At 66.0% G+C, this 14,204-nt stretch overlaps 1 protein-coding gene across 1 annotated transcript in view; it reads right to left on the reverse strand.

Annotated features, from left to right (window-relative positions):
• The window catches only part of LOC139240075 (brevican core protein-like), an 88,965-nt gene that overhangs the window by 40,029 nt on the left and 34,732 nt on the right, over nt 1-14,204 (reverse strand). Inside the window, 5 exon segments of the mRNA XM_070868449.1 lie at nt 114-388; nt 1,543-1,589; nt 1,591-1,672; nt 8,029-8,203; nt 13,028-13,393. Of these exon segments, the coding sequence (XP_070724550.1) occupies nt 114-388; nt 1,543-1,589; nt 1,591-1,672; nt 8,029-8,203; nt 13,028-13,393 (945 nt within the window).

Consider the following 14,204-nt stretch of genomic DNA (forward strand, 5'->3'; position numbering starts at 1 on the left):
CCCACACACACACCCCTCAAACCCCCCCCCCCCCCACACACACACCCCTCAAACCCCCCCCACACACCCCCCCCCCCACTCCCCCCCCCCCGCGCCGGGTCTCGGGGAGTTACCGAGGAAGCAGAAGGCTCCGTGGAGGGAGCCGGGGGGCAGGAACCCGGTCTGGTTGCGGAAGGCGTACAGAGTCTTGACCCCGGACAGCTTGCCCCCACAGCGCTCGCGGGGGGTAACGATGGGGTACCGCACGCTGCCGTCTGCCAGCCAGCCTGGCACACAGTGGTCCAGTCCCACGCTCCACGCCGCGTACAGCTCGCCCGTGCTGGCCAACCGCGAGCCTTGCTCCTCGCACAACCTCCCCGCCTCCTCCAGGGTCAGGCTGTCCGACTCGCTGACCAGGATCGTCCCTGCAACACAAAGACAGGTTCGGCATTTACATAGTGCCTGGCACCACCTCACAACATCCCACAGCAGCCTTTAGTGAGTGCGCTCACTGTTGTATTGTGGGAAACGCGGCAGCTCAATGTGTGCACAGCAAGATCCCACACACAACGATGTGATAATGACCCGGATCATCTGTTTTAGTGATGTTGGTCGAGGGATAAATATTGGCCCCAGGACACCGGGGAGAACTCCCCCTGCTCTTCTTCCAATAGTGGCCCCGGGATCTTTTACATCCGCCCGAGAGGGCAGACGGGGCCTCGGTTTAACATCTTATCTGAAAGATGGCCCCTCCGACAGTGCGGCACTCCCTCAGTACCATCCCTCCAACAGTGCGGGGCTCCCTCAGTACTGCCCCTCCGACAGTGCGGCACTCCCTCAGTACTGCCCCTCCAACAGTGCGGGGCTCCCTCAGTACTGCCCCTCCGACAGTGCGGCACTCCCTCAGTACTGCCCCTCCGACAGTGCGGCGCTCCCTCAGTACTGCCCCTCCGACAGTGCAGCGCTCCCTCAGTACCGCCCCTCCGACAGTGCGGGGCTCCCTCAGTACCGCCCCTCCGACAGTGCGGCACTCCCTCAGTACTGCCCCTCCGACAGTGCGGCGCTCCCTCAGTACTGCCCCTCCGACAGTGCGGCACTCCCTCAGTACTGCCCCTCCGACAGTGCGGCACTCCCTCAGTACTGCCCCTCCGACAGTGCGGCACTCCCTCAGTACTGCCCCTCTGACAGTGCGGCGCTCCCTCAGTACTGCCCCTCCCACAGTGCGGCGCTCCCTCAGTACTGCCCCTCCCACAGTGCGGCACTCCCTCAGTACTGCCCCTCCGACAGTGCGGCGCTCCCTCAGTACTGCCCCTCCGACAGTGCGGCACTCCCTCAGCACTGCCCCTCCGACAGTGGGAGAGGACAGGTGACCAAAGCTGGGTCACAGAGGTGGGTTTTAAGGAGCGTCTTGAAGGAGGAAAGAGAGGTGGAGAGGTGGAGAGGTTTAGGGAGGGAGTTCCAGAGCTCGGGGCCCAGGCAGCTGAAGGCACGGCCACCGATGGTGGAGCGATGGGAATCGGGGATGGGCAAGAGGGCAGAATTGGAAATTGGAGCAACGTGTACCTTCTAAAGTCCTCAACGTAGCAGTAAACGTCATACATGTCCTCCGGGGTCTTGGGTGCCGTAGTTACGGACACCAGGGAATCCGTCCATGTCGCCGTAGCAACCCGCCCGTGGGGTCTGGATGGGATACCTGGAGAACATGGTTAGAAACAGCTTCAGGTGTTGGGGCGACAAATACATTCACAGAGCCCAACACCAAACCCCCGGCCAACTCGGGGGGAGGTGTCGGGGGAGGTGTCGGGGGAGGTGTCGGGGGGAGAGTGTCGGGGGAGGTGTCGGGGGAGGTGTCGGGGGAGGGGGGAGGTGTCGGGGGAGGGTCGGGGGAGGGGGAGGTGTCGGGGGAGGTGTCGGGGGAGGTGTCGGGGGAGGGGGAGGTGTCGGGGGAGGGGAGGTGTCGGGGGAGGGGGGAGGTGTCGGGGGAGGGGGGAGGTGTCGGGGGAGGTGTCGGGGGAGGTGTCGGGGGAGGTGTCGGGGAGGTGTCGGGGGAGGGGGAGGTGTCGGGGGAGGTGTCGGGGGGAGGGGGGAGGTGTCGGGGGAGGTGCCGGGGAGGGGGGAGGTGTCGGGGGAGGTGCCGGGGGAGGGGGAGGTGTCGGGGGAGGTGTCGGGGGAGGTGTCGGGGGAGGTGTCGGGGGAGGGGGAGGTGTCGGGGGAGGTGTCGGGGGAGGTGTCGGGGGAGGTGTCGGGGGAGGGGGGGAGGTGTCGGGGGAGGTGTCGGGGGAGGTGTCGGGGGAGGGGGGGAGGTGTCGGGGGAGGGGGGGAGGTGTCGGGGGAGGGGGGGAGGTGTCGGGGAGGTGTCGGGGGAGGTGTCGGGGGAGGTGTCGGGGGAGGTGTCGGGGGAGGTGTCGGGGGAGGGGGAGGTGTCGGGGGAGGGGGGAGGTGTCGGGGGAGGGGGGAGGTGTCGGGGGAGGTGTCGGGGGAGGTGTCGGGGGAGGGGGGGGAGGTGTCGGGGGAGGGGGGGAGGTGTCGGGGAGGGGGGAGGTGTCGGGGGAGGGGGAGGTGTCGGGGGAGGGGGGGAGGTGTCGGGGGAGGTGTCGGGGGAGGTGTCGGGGGAGGGGGGGGAGGTGTCGGGGGAGGTGTCGGGGGAGGTGTCGGGGGAGGGGGGGAGGTGTCGGGGGAGGTGTCGGGGGAGGGGGGGGGAGGTGTCGGGGGAGGTGTCGGGGGAGGTGTCGGGGGAGGTGTCGGGGGAGGGGGGGAGGGGGGAGGTGTCGGGGGAGGGGGGGAGGTGTCGGGGGAGGTGTCGGGGGAGGTGTCGGGGGAGGGGGGGGAGGTGTCGGGGGAGGTGTCGGGGGAGGGGGAGGTGTCGGGGGAGGTGTCGGGGGAGGTGTCGGGGAGGGGGGGGAGGTGTCGGGGGAGGGGGGGGAGGTGTCGGGGGAGGTGTCGGGGGAGGGGGGGGTGTCGGGGGAGGTGTCGGGGGAGGTGTCGGGGGAGGGGGGTGGTGTCGGGGGAGGTGTCGGGGGAGGTGTCGGGGGAGGTGTCGGGGGAGGGGGGAGGTGTCGGGGGAGGGGGGAGGTGTCGGGGGAGGTGTCGGGGGAGGGGGGAGGTGTCGGGGGAGGTGTCGGGGGAGGTGTCGGGGGAGGTGTCGGGGGAGGGGGGGAGGTGTCGGGGAGGGGGAGGTGTCGGGGGAGGTGTCGGGGGAGGGGGGAGGTGTCGGGGGAGGTGTCGGGGGAGGGGGGAGGTGTCGGGGGAGGGGGGAGGTGTCGGGGGAGGTGTCGGGGGAGGGGGGAGGTGTCGGGGGAGGTGTCGGGGGAGGTGTCGGGGGAGGGGGGAGGTGTCGGGGGAGGGGGGAGGTGTCGGGGGAGGGGGGAGGTGTCGGGGGAGGGGGGGAGGTGTCGGGGGAGGGGGGGGGGGAGGTGTCGGGGAGGTGTCGGGGGAGGTGTCGGGGGAGGTGTCGGGGGAGGTGTCGGGGGAGGGGGGGGGAGGTGGGGAGGTGTCGGGGAGGTGTCGGGGGAGGGGGGGGAGGTGTCGGGGGAGGTGTCGGGGGAGGGGGGGAGGTGTCGGGGGAGGGAGGGGGGAGGTGTCGGGGGAGGTGTCGGGGGAGGTGTCGGGGGAGGGGGGGAGGTGTCGGGGGAGGGAGGGGGAGGTGTCGGGGGAGGTGTCGGGGGAGGTGCCGGGGGAGGGGGAGGTGTCGGGGGAGGTGTCGGGGGAGGGGGGGGAGGTGTCGGGGGAGGGGGGAGGTGTCGGGGGAGGGGGGAGGTGTCGGGGGAGGTGTCGGGGGAGGTGTCGGGGGAGGTGTCGGGGGAGGTGTCGGGGGAGGGGGGGGGAGGTGTCGGGGGAGGTGTCGGGGGAGGTGCCGGGGGAGGGGGAGGTGGGAGGTGCCGGGGGAGGGGGAGGTGTCGGGGGAGGTGTCGGGGGAGGGGGGGGGAGGTGTCGGGGGAGGGGGGAGGTGTCGGGGGAGGTGTCGGGGAGGGGGGGGGGGGAGGTGTCGGGGGAGGTGTCGGGGGAGGTGCCGGGGGAGGGGAGGTGTCGGGGGGAGGTGTCGGGGGAGGTGTCGGGGGAGGGGGAGGTGTCGGGGGAGGTGTCGGGGGAGGGGGGGAGGTGTCGGGGGAGGGGGGAGGTGTCGGGGGAGGTGTCGGGGGAGGTGTAGTAGGGGGAGGTGTCGGGGGAGGGGGGAGGTGTCGGGGGAGGTGTCGGGGAGGGAGGGGGAGGGGGGAGGTGTCGGGGGAGGTGTCGGGGGAGGGGGAGGTGTCGGGGGAGGGGGAGGTGTCGGGGGAGGGGGAGGTGTCGGGGGAGGGGGGGGAGGTGTCGGGGGAGGGGGAGGTGTCGGGGGAGGGGGAGGTGTCGGGGGAGGTGTCGGGGGAGGTGTCGGGGGGGAGGGGGAGGTGTCGGGGGAGGTGTCGGGGGAGGTGTCGGGGAGGGGAGGTGTCGGGGGAGGTGTCGGGGGAGGGGGGAGGTGTCGGGGAGGGGGGAGGTGTCGGGGGAGGGGGGGAGGTGTCGGGGGAGGGGGGAGGTGTCGGGGGAGGGGGGAGGTGTCGGGGAGGGGGAGGTGTCGGGGGAGGGGGGAGGTGTCGGGGAGGTGTCGGGGGAGGGGGAGGTGTCGGGGGAGGTGTCGGGGGAGGTGTCGGGGGAGGTGTCGGGGGAGGGGGAGGTGTCGGGGAGGGGGAGGTGTCGGGGGAGGTGTCGGGGGAGGGGGGGAGGTGTCGGGGGAGGTGTCGGGGGAGGTGTCGGGGGAGGGGGGGGGAGGTGTCGGGGGAGGTGTCGGGGGAGGTGTCGGGGGAGGTGTCGGGGGAGGGGGAGGTGTCGGGGGAGGGGGGAGGTGTCGGGGGAGGGGGAGGTGTCGGGGGAGGGGGAGGTGTCGGGGGAGGGGGGAGGTGTCGGGGGAGGGGGGGAGGTGTCGGGGGAGGGGGAGGTGTCGGGGGAGGGGGAGGTGTCGGGGGGGGGGGGAGGTGTCGGGGGAGGGGGGGGAGGTGTCGGGGGAGGTGTCGGGGGGGGGGGGAGGTGTCGGGGGAGGGGGGGGGGGAGGTGTCGGGGGAGGTGTCGGGGGAGGGGGAGGTGTCGGGGGAGGTGTCTGCCTCAGGACGTCCCAAAGCGCTTTGCAACCAATGAAATACTTTTGTTGCACAGGAAACGCAGGAGCCCAATGCGCACAGCAAGCTCCCACAAACAGCAACGTGATAATGACCCACATCATCTGTTGGTTGAGGGATCGCCGATGATAACTGCCCCTCCGACAGTGCGGCGCTCCCTCAGTACTGCCCCTCCGACAGTGCGGCACTCCCTCAGTACTGCCCTCCGACAGTGTGGCACTCCCTCAGTACTGCCCCTCCGACAGTGCGGCACTCCCTCAGTACTGCCCCTCCGACAGTGTGGCACTCCCTCAGTACTGCCCCTCCGACAGTGCGGCACTCCCTCAGTACTGCCCCTCCGACAGTGCAGCACTCCCTCAGTACTGCACCTGCGACAGTGCGGCACTCCCTCAGTACTGCCCCTCCGACAGTGCGGCACTCCCTCAGTACTGCCCCTCCGACAGTGTGGCACTCCCTCAGTACTGCCCCTCCGACAGTGCAGCACTCCCTCAGTACTGCCCCTCCGACAGTGCGGCGCTCCCTCAGTACTGCCCCTCCGACAGTGTGGCACTCCCTCAGTACTGCCCCTCCGACAGTGCAGCACTCCCTCAGTACTGCCCCTCCGACAGTGCGGCACTCCCTCAGTACTGCACCTGCGACAGTGCGGCACTCCCTCAGTACTGCCCCTCCGACAGTGCGGCACTCCCTCAGTACTGCACCTGCGACAGTGCGGCACTCCCTCAGTACTGCCCCTCTGACAGTGCGGCACTCCCTCAGTACTGCACCTGCGACAGTGCGGCACTCCCTCAGTACTGCCCCTCCGACAGTGCGGCACTCCCTCAGTACTGCCCCTCCGACAGTGTGGCACTCCCTCAGTACTGCCCCTCCGACAGTGCAGCACTCCCTCAGTACTGCCCCTCCGACAGTGCGGCGCTCCCTCAGTACTGCCCCTCCGACAGTGTGGCACTCCCTCAGTACTGCCCCTCCGACAGTGCAGCACTCCCTCAGTACTGCCCCTCCGACAGTGCGGCACTCCCTCAGTACTGCCCCTCTGACAGTGCGGCACTCCCTCAGTACTGCACCTGCGACAGTGCGGCACTCCCTCAGTACTGCCCCTCCGACAGTGCGGCACTCCCTCAGTACTGCCCCTCCGACAGTGTGGCACTCCCTCAGTACTGCCCCTCCGACAGTGCAGCACTCCCTCAGTACTGCCCCTCCGACAGTGCGGCGCTCCCTCAGTACTGCCCCTCCGACAGTGTGGCACTCCCTCAGTACTGCCCCTCCGACAGTGCAGCACTCCCTCAGTACTGCCCCTCCGACAGTGCGGCACTCCCTCAGTACTGCCCCTCTGACAGTGCGGCACTCCCTCAGTACTGCACCTGCGACAGTGCGGCACTCCCTCAGTACTGCCCCTCCGACAGTGCGGCACTCCCTCAGTACTGCCCCTCCGACAGTGTGGCACTCCCTCAGTACTGCCCCTCCGACAGTGCAGCACTCCCTCAGTACTGCCCCTCCGACAGTGCGGCACTCCCTCAGTACTGCCCCTCTGACAGTGCGGCACTCCCTCAGTACTGCCCCTCCGACAGTGCGGCGCTCCCTCAGTACTGCCCCTCCGACAGTGTGGCACTCCCTCAGTACTGCCCCTCCGACAGTGCAGCACTCCCTCAGTACTGCCCCTCCGACAGTGCGGCACTCCCTCAGTACTGCCCCTCTGACAGTGCGGCACTCCCTCAGTACTGCACCTGCGACAGTGCGGCACTCCCTCAGTACTGCCCCTCCGACAGTGCGGCACTCCCTCAGTACTGCCCCTCCGACAGTGTGGCACTCCCTCAGTACTGCCCCTCCGACAGTGCAGCACTCCCTCAGTACTGCCCCTCCGACAGTGCGGCACTCCCTCAGTACTGCCCCTCTGACAGTGCGGCACTCCCTCAGTACTGCACCTGCGACAGTGCGGCACTCCCTCAGTACTGCCCCTCCGACAGTGCAGCACTCCCTCAGTACTGCCCCTCCGACAGTGCGGCACTCCCTCAGTACTGCCCCTCCGACAGTGCGGCACTCCCTCAGTACTGCCCCTCCGACAGTGCAGCACTCCCTCAGTACTGCCCCTCCGACAGTGCAGCACTCCCTCAGTACCGCTCCTCCGACAGTGCGGCACTCCCTCAGTACTGCCCCTCCGACAGTGCAGCACTCCCTCAGTACCGCTCCTCCGACAGTGCAGCACTCCCTCAGTACTGCCCCTCCGACAGTGCAGCACTCCCTCAGTACTGCCCCTCCGACAGTGCGGCGCTCCCTTAGTACTGCCCCTCCGACAGTGCAGCACTCCCTCAGTACCGCTCCTCCGACAGTGCGGCACTCCCTCAGTACTGCCCCTCCGACAGTGCGACGCTCCCTCAGTACAGCCCCTCCAACAGTGCAGCACTCCCTCAGTACTGCCCCTCCGACAGTGCGGCACTCCCTCAGTACTGCCCCTCCGACAGTGCAGCACTCCCTCAGTACCGCTCCTCCGACAGTGCAGCGCTCCCTCAGTACTGCCCCTCCGACAGTGCGACGCTCCCTCAGTACTGCCCCTCTGACAGTGCGGCACTCCCTCAGTACCGCCCCTCCGACACTCCCTCAGTACTGCCCCTCTGACAGTGCGGCGTTCCCTCAGTACCGCCCCTCCGACAGTGCGGCGCTCCCTCAGTACTGCCCCTCCGACAGTGTGGTGCTCCCTCAGTACTGCCCCTCCGACACTCCCTCAGTACCGCCCCTGCGACAGTGCAGCGCTCCCTCAGTACTGCCCCTCCGACAGTGCGGCACTCCCTCAGTACTGCCCCTCCGACAGTGCGGCACTCCCTCAGTACTGCCCCTCCGACAGTGCGGCGCTCCCTCAGCACTGCCCCTCCGACAGTGCGGCACTCCCTCAGTACCGCCCCTCCGACAGTGCGGCACTCCCTCAGTACTGCCCCTCCGACACTCCCTCGGAAACACGCGGCGGACTCACCGGACGGTCTGGTCTGACAGCCAGCCAGCGTCACATTGCTCGTATCCGCTGGCGTAGGCAGCCTGCAGCTGCTCGGGCGTGGCAATCCTGGCGCCTATCTCCTGGCACACCCGTTGTGCCTTGGTGAAGTTGAAGGCGTATCTGGTGGAACCATCGCGGTAGTGGAAGACCACGCCTGCGGGGAGCAAAGGCCGCGGTTAGTCGGCGAGGATCAGGTCACTCCTCCCGCCCTCCATCTCCCCCTCTCCCCTGGCCGCTAGCGATGGAGCAGGGTCACATCGAGTCTTACTGCGATTATACCGGGCCCTGGTGAGACCACACCTGGAGTATTGTGCACAGTTTGGGTCTCCTTACCTAAGGAAGGATATACTTGCCACAGAGGGAGTGCAGCGAAGGTTCACCAGACTGATTCCTGGGATGGGGGGATTGTCCTACGAGGAGAGATTGAGCAGACTGGGCCGATATTCTCTGGAGTTTAGAAGAATGAGAGGTGATCCCATTGAAACATACAACATTCTTACAGGGATTGACAGGGTAGATGCAGGGAGGGTGTTTCCCCCCGGGCTGGGGAGTCTAGAACCAGGGGTCACACAGTCTCAGAATAAGGGGTCGGCCATTGAGGACTGAGATGAGGAGGAATTTCTTCACTCAGAGGGAGGTGAATCTTTGGAATTCTCTGCCCCAGAGGGCTCTGGAGGCTCAGTCGTTGAGTATATTCAGGGCCGAGATCGAGAGGTTTCTGGATGTTAAGGGACTTGAGGGATCGGGCGGGAAAGTGGAGTTGAGCTCGAAGATCAGCCGTGATCTCGCTGAATTGGATTGGACGTCATCAAGGTCCAGGTCGGCGATTGGAGCGTTTGGCAGGTACAGCGGGAGCTCGAGGTCGGGGGCGAAGGAGCGGCGAGAGATTGTAGAGGGATGTGATCGAGGCCCCGGGGGGAGGCGAGGGACCCAGGGGCAGCACGGGCCCAGCCCACACACTGTGTGCGATATGTGGGCGCACTGGGTCCGTGCAGCAGAGCCTGGTCTCCAGTCGTCCTGGTTAACCCTTGCCCCTGGACCCAGACCTCGCTCTGTCAAGCCCCGTGTGGTGGCTGGTGTGCAATGGTCACCCCACGTTAAAACAATCCACCCCCAGGGCATCTCCCACCCTTCAGGATGGAGTTCGGGATCGGGAATATTAGGTCCTTCACTGAAACACCTGGGAACTCATTCCCTTTTTGGCGTGGGAGCAAGTCATCCTCGCTTCGAGGGACCGCTTATGGTGAATGGTGAGCAGTCTCACGGGATCGAATGGCCAACTCCTGCTCCTCATTCTGGTGTTGTTGGGTTGCTGTGTACCTCACGCAAGCGGCCATGGTCCCCGCCCAAGGTGTTCGCATCATTGCCCCTGCCAACGTCGAACACACTTCCTCCCTTTCAGCAAGGGTCTCCGAACCATATATATCCCCAGCCCCGCACCCCACCCCACACACACACCCACACCCGGCCCCTGAGGTGCTGAGGCCAATCGGTGCCATGATGCTTCCCTCCCCTTCCCCCCTCCCCCAGACCCCCGAGGTGCTGAGGCCAATCGGTGCAGATCCGGGGCTGCCCCTCGCTGGCCCAGACAGCTGTACCCCAGCGAGCCACGGGGGGGAAAAGGGTTCAACGCCCGCTCATCCTCTGTAAAATAGCACGCACAGCACGATCCCGCCAGCGGCGATGAGGTGCCTGGGGTATTGGACAAGGGAACGATGTGGGCCGGGGAACAGCGGCCGTGGGGGTCTCTCCATACCATCACACCGCACAGGAGGATCCCACTGCGCCCATCCAGCCCGTGCTGTGCCGGCTCTGTGACAGAGCGACCCAATCAGTCCCACTCCCCCCCACTCTTTCCCCACAGCCCGGCACATTTCCAGTATTTATCCAATTCCCGGTTTGAAAGTCACTATTGAATCTGCTCCCACCGCCCTTTCAGGCAGCGCGTTCCCGATCACAACAACTCGCTGCGTAAAAACATTCTCCCCCCTCTCCCCCTCTGGTTCCATCGCCGATTATCGTCAATCTGTGTTCCTCTGGTTCCATCGCCGATTATCGTCAATCTGTGTCCCTCTGGTTCCATCGCCGATTATCGTCAATCTGTGTCCCTCTGGTTCCATCGCCGATTATCGTCAATCTGTGTCCCTCTGGTTCCATCGCCGATTATCGTCAATCTGTGTCCCTCTGGTTCCATCGCCGATTATCGTCAATCTGTGTCCCTCTGGTTCCATCGCCGATTATCATCAATCTGTGTCCCTCTGGTTCCATCGCCGATTATCGTCAATCCGTGTCCCTCTGGTTCCATCGCCGATTATCGTCAATCTGTGTCCCTCTGGTTCCATCGCCGATTATCATCAATCTGTGTCCCTCTGGTTCCATCGCCGATTATCGTCAATCTGTGTCCCTCTGGTTCCATCGCCGATTATCGTCAATCTGTGTCCCTCTGGTTACCCACCCTCCTGCCCCCGGGAACAGTGTCTCCCGATTTACTCGATCAAAACCCCTCGTGATTTTGAACACCTCGATCAAATCTCCTCTTAACCTTCTCTGCTCCAAGGGGAACAACCCCGGCTTCTCCAGTCTCTCCCCATCACTGAAACCCCTCATCCCCCGGGACCGTTCTGGTCAATCTCCCCCGCCCCCTCTCTAACACTTTGACATCCGTCCTAAGGTGCGATGCTCAGAATTGGACACAATACTCCAGCGGAGGCCGAACCATTGATTTATAAAGGTTTAGCGGAACATTTTATGTCTACCCGAGAGGGCAGTCATCCTCGTTCGAGGGATCGCCGATGATAACTGCCCCTCCGACAGTGCGGGGCTCCCTCAGTACTGCCCCTCCGACAGCGCAGTGCGGCGCTCCCTCAGTACTGCACCTCCGACAGTGCGGCACTCCCTCAGTACTGCCCCTCCGACAGCGCAGTGCGGCGCTCCCTCAGTACTGCACCTCCGACAGTGCGGCACTCCCTCAGTACTGCCCCTCCGACAGTGCGGCGCTCCCTCAGTACCGCCCCTCCGACAGTGCGGCACTCCCTCAGTACTGCCCCTCCAACAGTGCGGCGCTCCCTCAGTACCGCCCCTCCGACAGTGCGGCATTCCCTCAGCACTGCCCCTCCGACAGTGCGGCGCTCCCTCAGTACTGCCCCTCTGACAGTGCGGCACTCCCTCAGTACTGCCCCTCCGACAGTGCGGCGCTCCCTCAGTACTGCCCCTCCAACAGTGCGGCGCTCCCTCAGTACTGCCCCTCCGACAGTGCGGCGCTCCCTCAGTACTGCCCCTCCGACAGTGCGGCACTCCCTCAGTACTGCACCTCCGACAGTGCGGCACTCCCTCAGTACTGCACCTCCGACAGTGCGGCACTCCCTCAGTACTGCCCCTCCGACAGTGCGGCACTCCCTCAGTACCGCCCCTCCGACAGCGCAGTGCGGCGCTCCCTCAGTACCGCCCCTCCGACAGTGCGGCGCTCCCTCAGTACCGCCCCTCCGACAGTGCGGCACTCCCTCAGTACCGCCCCTCCGACAGTGCTGCGCTCCCTCAGTACTGCACCTCCGACAGTGCGGCACTCCCTCAGTACTGCACCTCCGACAGTGCGGCACTCCCTCAGTACCGCCCCTCCGACAGTGCGGCACTCCCTCAGTACTGCCCCTCCGACAGTACGGCGCTCCCTCAGTACTGCCCCTCCGACAGTGCGGCACTCCCTCAGTACTGCACCTCCGACAGTGCGGCACTCCCTCAGTACTGCCCCTCCGACAGTGCGGCACTCCCTCAGTACTGCACCTCCGACAGTGCGGCACTCCCTCAGTACTGCCCCTCCGACAGTACGGCGCTCCCTCAGTACCGCCCCTCCGACAACGCAGTGCGGCACTCCCTCAGTACCGCCCCTCCGACAGTGCGGCACTCCCTCAGTACTGCACCTCCGACAACGCAGTGCGGCGCTCCCTCAGTAGTGCCCCTCCGACAGTGCGGCACTCCCTCAGTACTGCACCTCCGACAACGCAGTGCGGCGCTCCCTCAGTACCGCCCCTCCGACAGTGCGGCGCTCCCTCAGTACCGCCCCTCCGACAGCGCAGTGCGGCGCTCCCTCAGTACCGCCCCTCCGACAGTGCGGCACTTCCTCAGTACTGCCCCTCCGACAGTGCGGCACTCCCTCAGTACCGCCCCTCCGACAGTGCGGCACTCCCTCAGTACCGCCCCTCCGACAGTGCGGCGCTCCCTCAGTACCGCCCCTCCGACAGTGCGGCGCTCCCTCAGTACTGCCCCTCCGACAGTGCGGCACTTCCTCAGTACTGCCCCTCCGACAGTGCGGCACTCCCTCAGTACTGCCCCTCCGACAGTGCGGCACTTCCTCAGTACTGCCCCTCCGACAGTGCGGCACTTCCTCAGTACTGCCCCTCCGACAGTGCAGCACTCCCTCAGTACTGCCCCTCCGACAGTGCGGCGCTCCCTCAGTACTGCCCCTCCGACAGTGCAGCACTCCCTCAGTACCGCCCCTCCGACAGCGCAGTGCGGCGCTCCCTCAGTACCGCCCCTCCGACAGTGCGGCGCTCCCTCAGTACCGCCCCTCCGACAGTGCGGCACTCCCTCAGTACCGCCCCTCCGACAGTGCGGCACTCCATCAGTACCGCCCCTCCGACAGTGCGGCACTCCCTCAGTACCGCCCCTCCGACAGTGCGGTGCTCCCTCAGTACCGCCCCTCCGACAGTGCGGTGCTCCCTCAGTACCGCCCCTCCGACAGTGCGGCACTCCCTCAGTACCGCCCCTCCGACAGTGCGGTGCTCCCTCAGTACCGCCCCTCCGACAGTGCGGCACTCCATCAGTACCGCCCCTCCGACAGTGCGGCACTCCCTCAGTACCGCCCCTCCGACAGTGCGGTGCTCCCTCAGTCCCGCCCCTCCGACAGCGCAGTGCGGCACTCCCTCAGTCCCGCCCCTCCGACAGCGCAGTGCGGCGCTCCCTCAGCACGGCTGGCGAGCGTTACCTTTGACCTCGAGCTCGGCGAGGTCCTGTGCGTCGTCGATCCCGTGCTGGACCTCGCAGCGATAAATGCCCGTGTCGTTACTGAGCAGCCCGTGGATGGCGAGGGAGACGTCGGTGGGACTGGCCGGGTAGTTGGGCAGTGCCACGCGGTGATGGTATCGCTCGCTCACCTTCACCTTCAGCACTGTGGCCACCAGGATATCCGACTCGTTGCCGTCGCGCACCACACTCCACTTGACGCGGGGCGCGGCGGGGGTCCGGGGACCCTCGCCGTACGAGGCGAAGCACGGGATGGTCACCCCTCCTCCCAGTACGCCCCGCAATGGCAGCACCATGCCCGTCGTCACATTCAGCCACTTGGTCTCGTCTGGGGGGGGGGGGAGGGAAAAGGTACGGGTCATCGAAACATCGACAATAGGAGCAGGAGTCGGCCATTCGGCCCCTCGAGTCTGCACCGCCATTCAATATGGTCATGGCTGATCCTCTATCCCAACACCATATTCCTGCTTTCTCTCCATACCCCTGGATGCCTTTTGTGTCTCGAAATCTATCTATCTCCCTCTTAAATATATTCAGTGACGGCCTCCACAGCCTTCTGTGGTCGAGAATTCCACAGGTTCACCTCCCTCCGAGTGAAAACATTTCTCCTCATCTCGCTCCTAAATTCCCTCCCTCCATCTATCTTCCCTCCATTCGTCACTCTCACTCTCTCCATCCCTCACTCACAATCTCCCTCTCTCTTTCATTCCCTCCATCCCCATCCCTCATTTACTCCCTCCCTCCTGCCTTCTCTCCCTATACTGCCTTCCATCCCTCCCTTGCTCCCTCCATCTCTCTCTCTCTCTCTCTCCCTCCCTCCATTTCTTCATTCTTCTGCCCTCCCTCCCTGTCCCTCCTTCCCTCGCTCCATCTCCCTCCCTCCCTCCCTCGCTCCCTGTCTCTCTCGATCTCTCCCTCCCTCCCTGTCTCTCCCACCTTTGTTCCCAATCCCACCCTATCTCTCTCTCTCCCTCCCTGTCTCTCCCTCCTTCGCTCCCTGTCTCTCCCTCCTTCGCTCCTTGTCTCTCCCTCCCTCGCTCCCTGTCTTTCCCTATCTCTTTCTCGCTCCCTCTCCGTCTCTCCCACCCTCGCTCCCTGACTCTCTCTATCTCCCTCCCTGTCTCTCCCACCTTTGTTCC

Source organism: Pristiophorus japonicus, chromosome 30 (assembly GCF_044704955.1).
Source record: "Pristiophorus japonicus isolate sPriJap1 chromosome 30, sPriJap1.hap1, whole genome shotgun sequence".
Classification (NCBI taxonomy): domain Eukaryota; kingdom Metazoa; phylum Chordata; class Chondrichthyes; family Pristiophoridae; genus Pristiophorus; species Pristiophorus japonicus.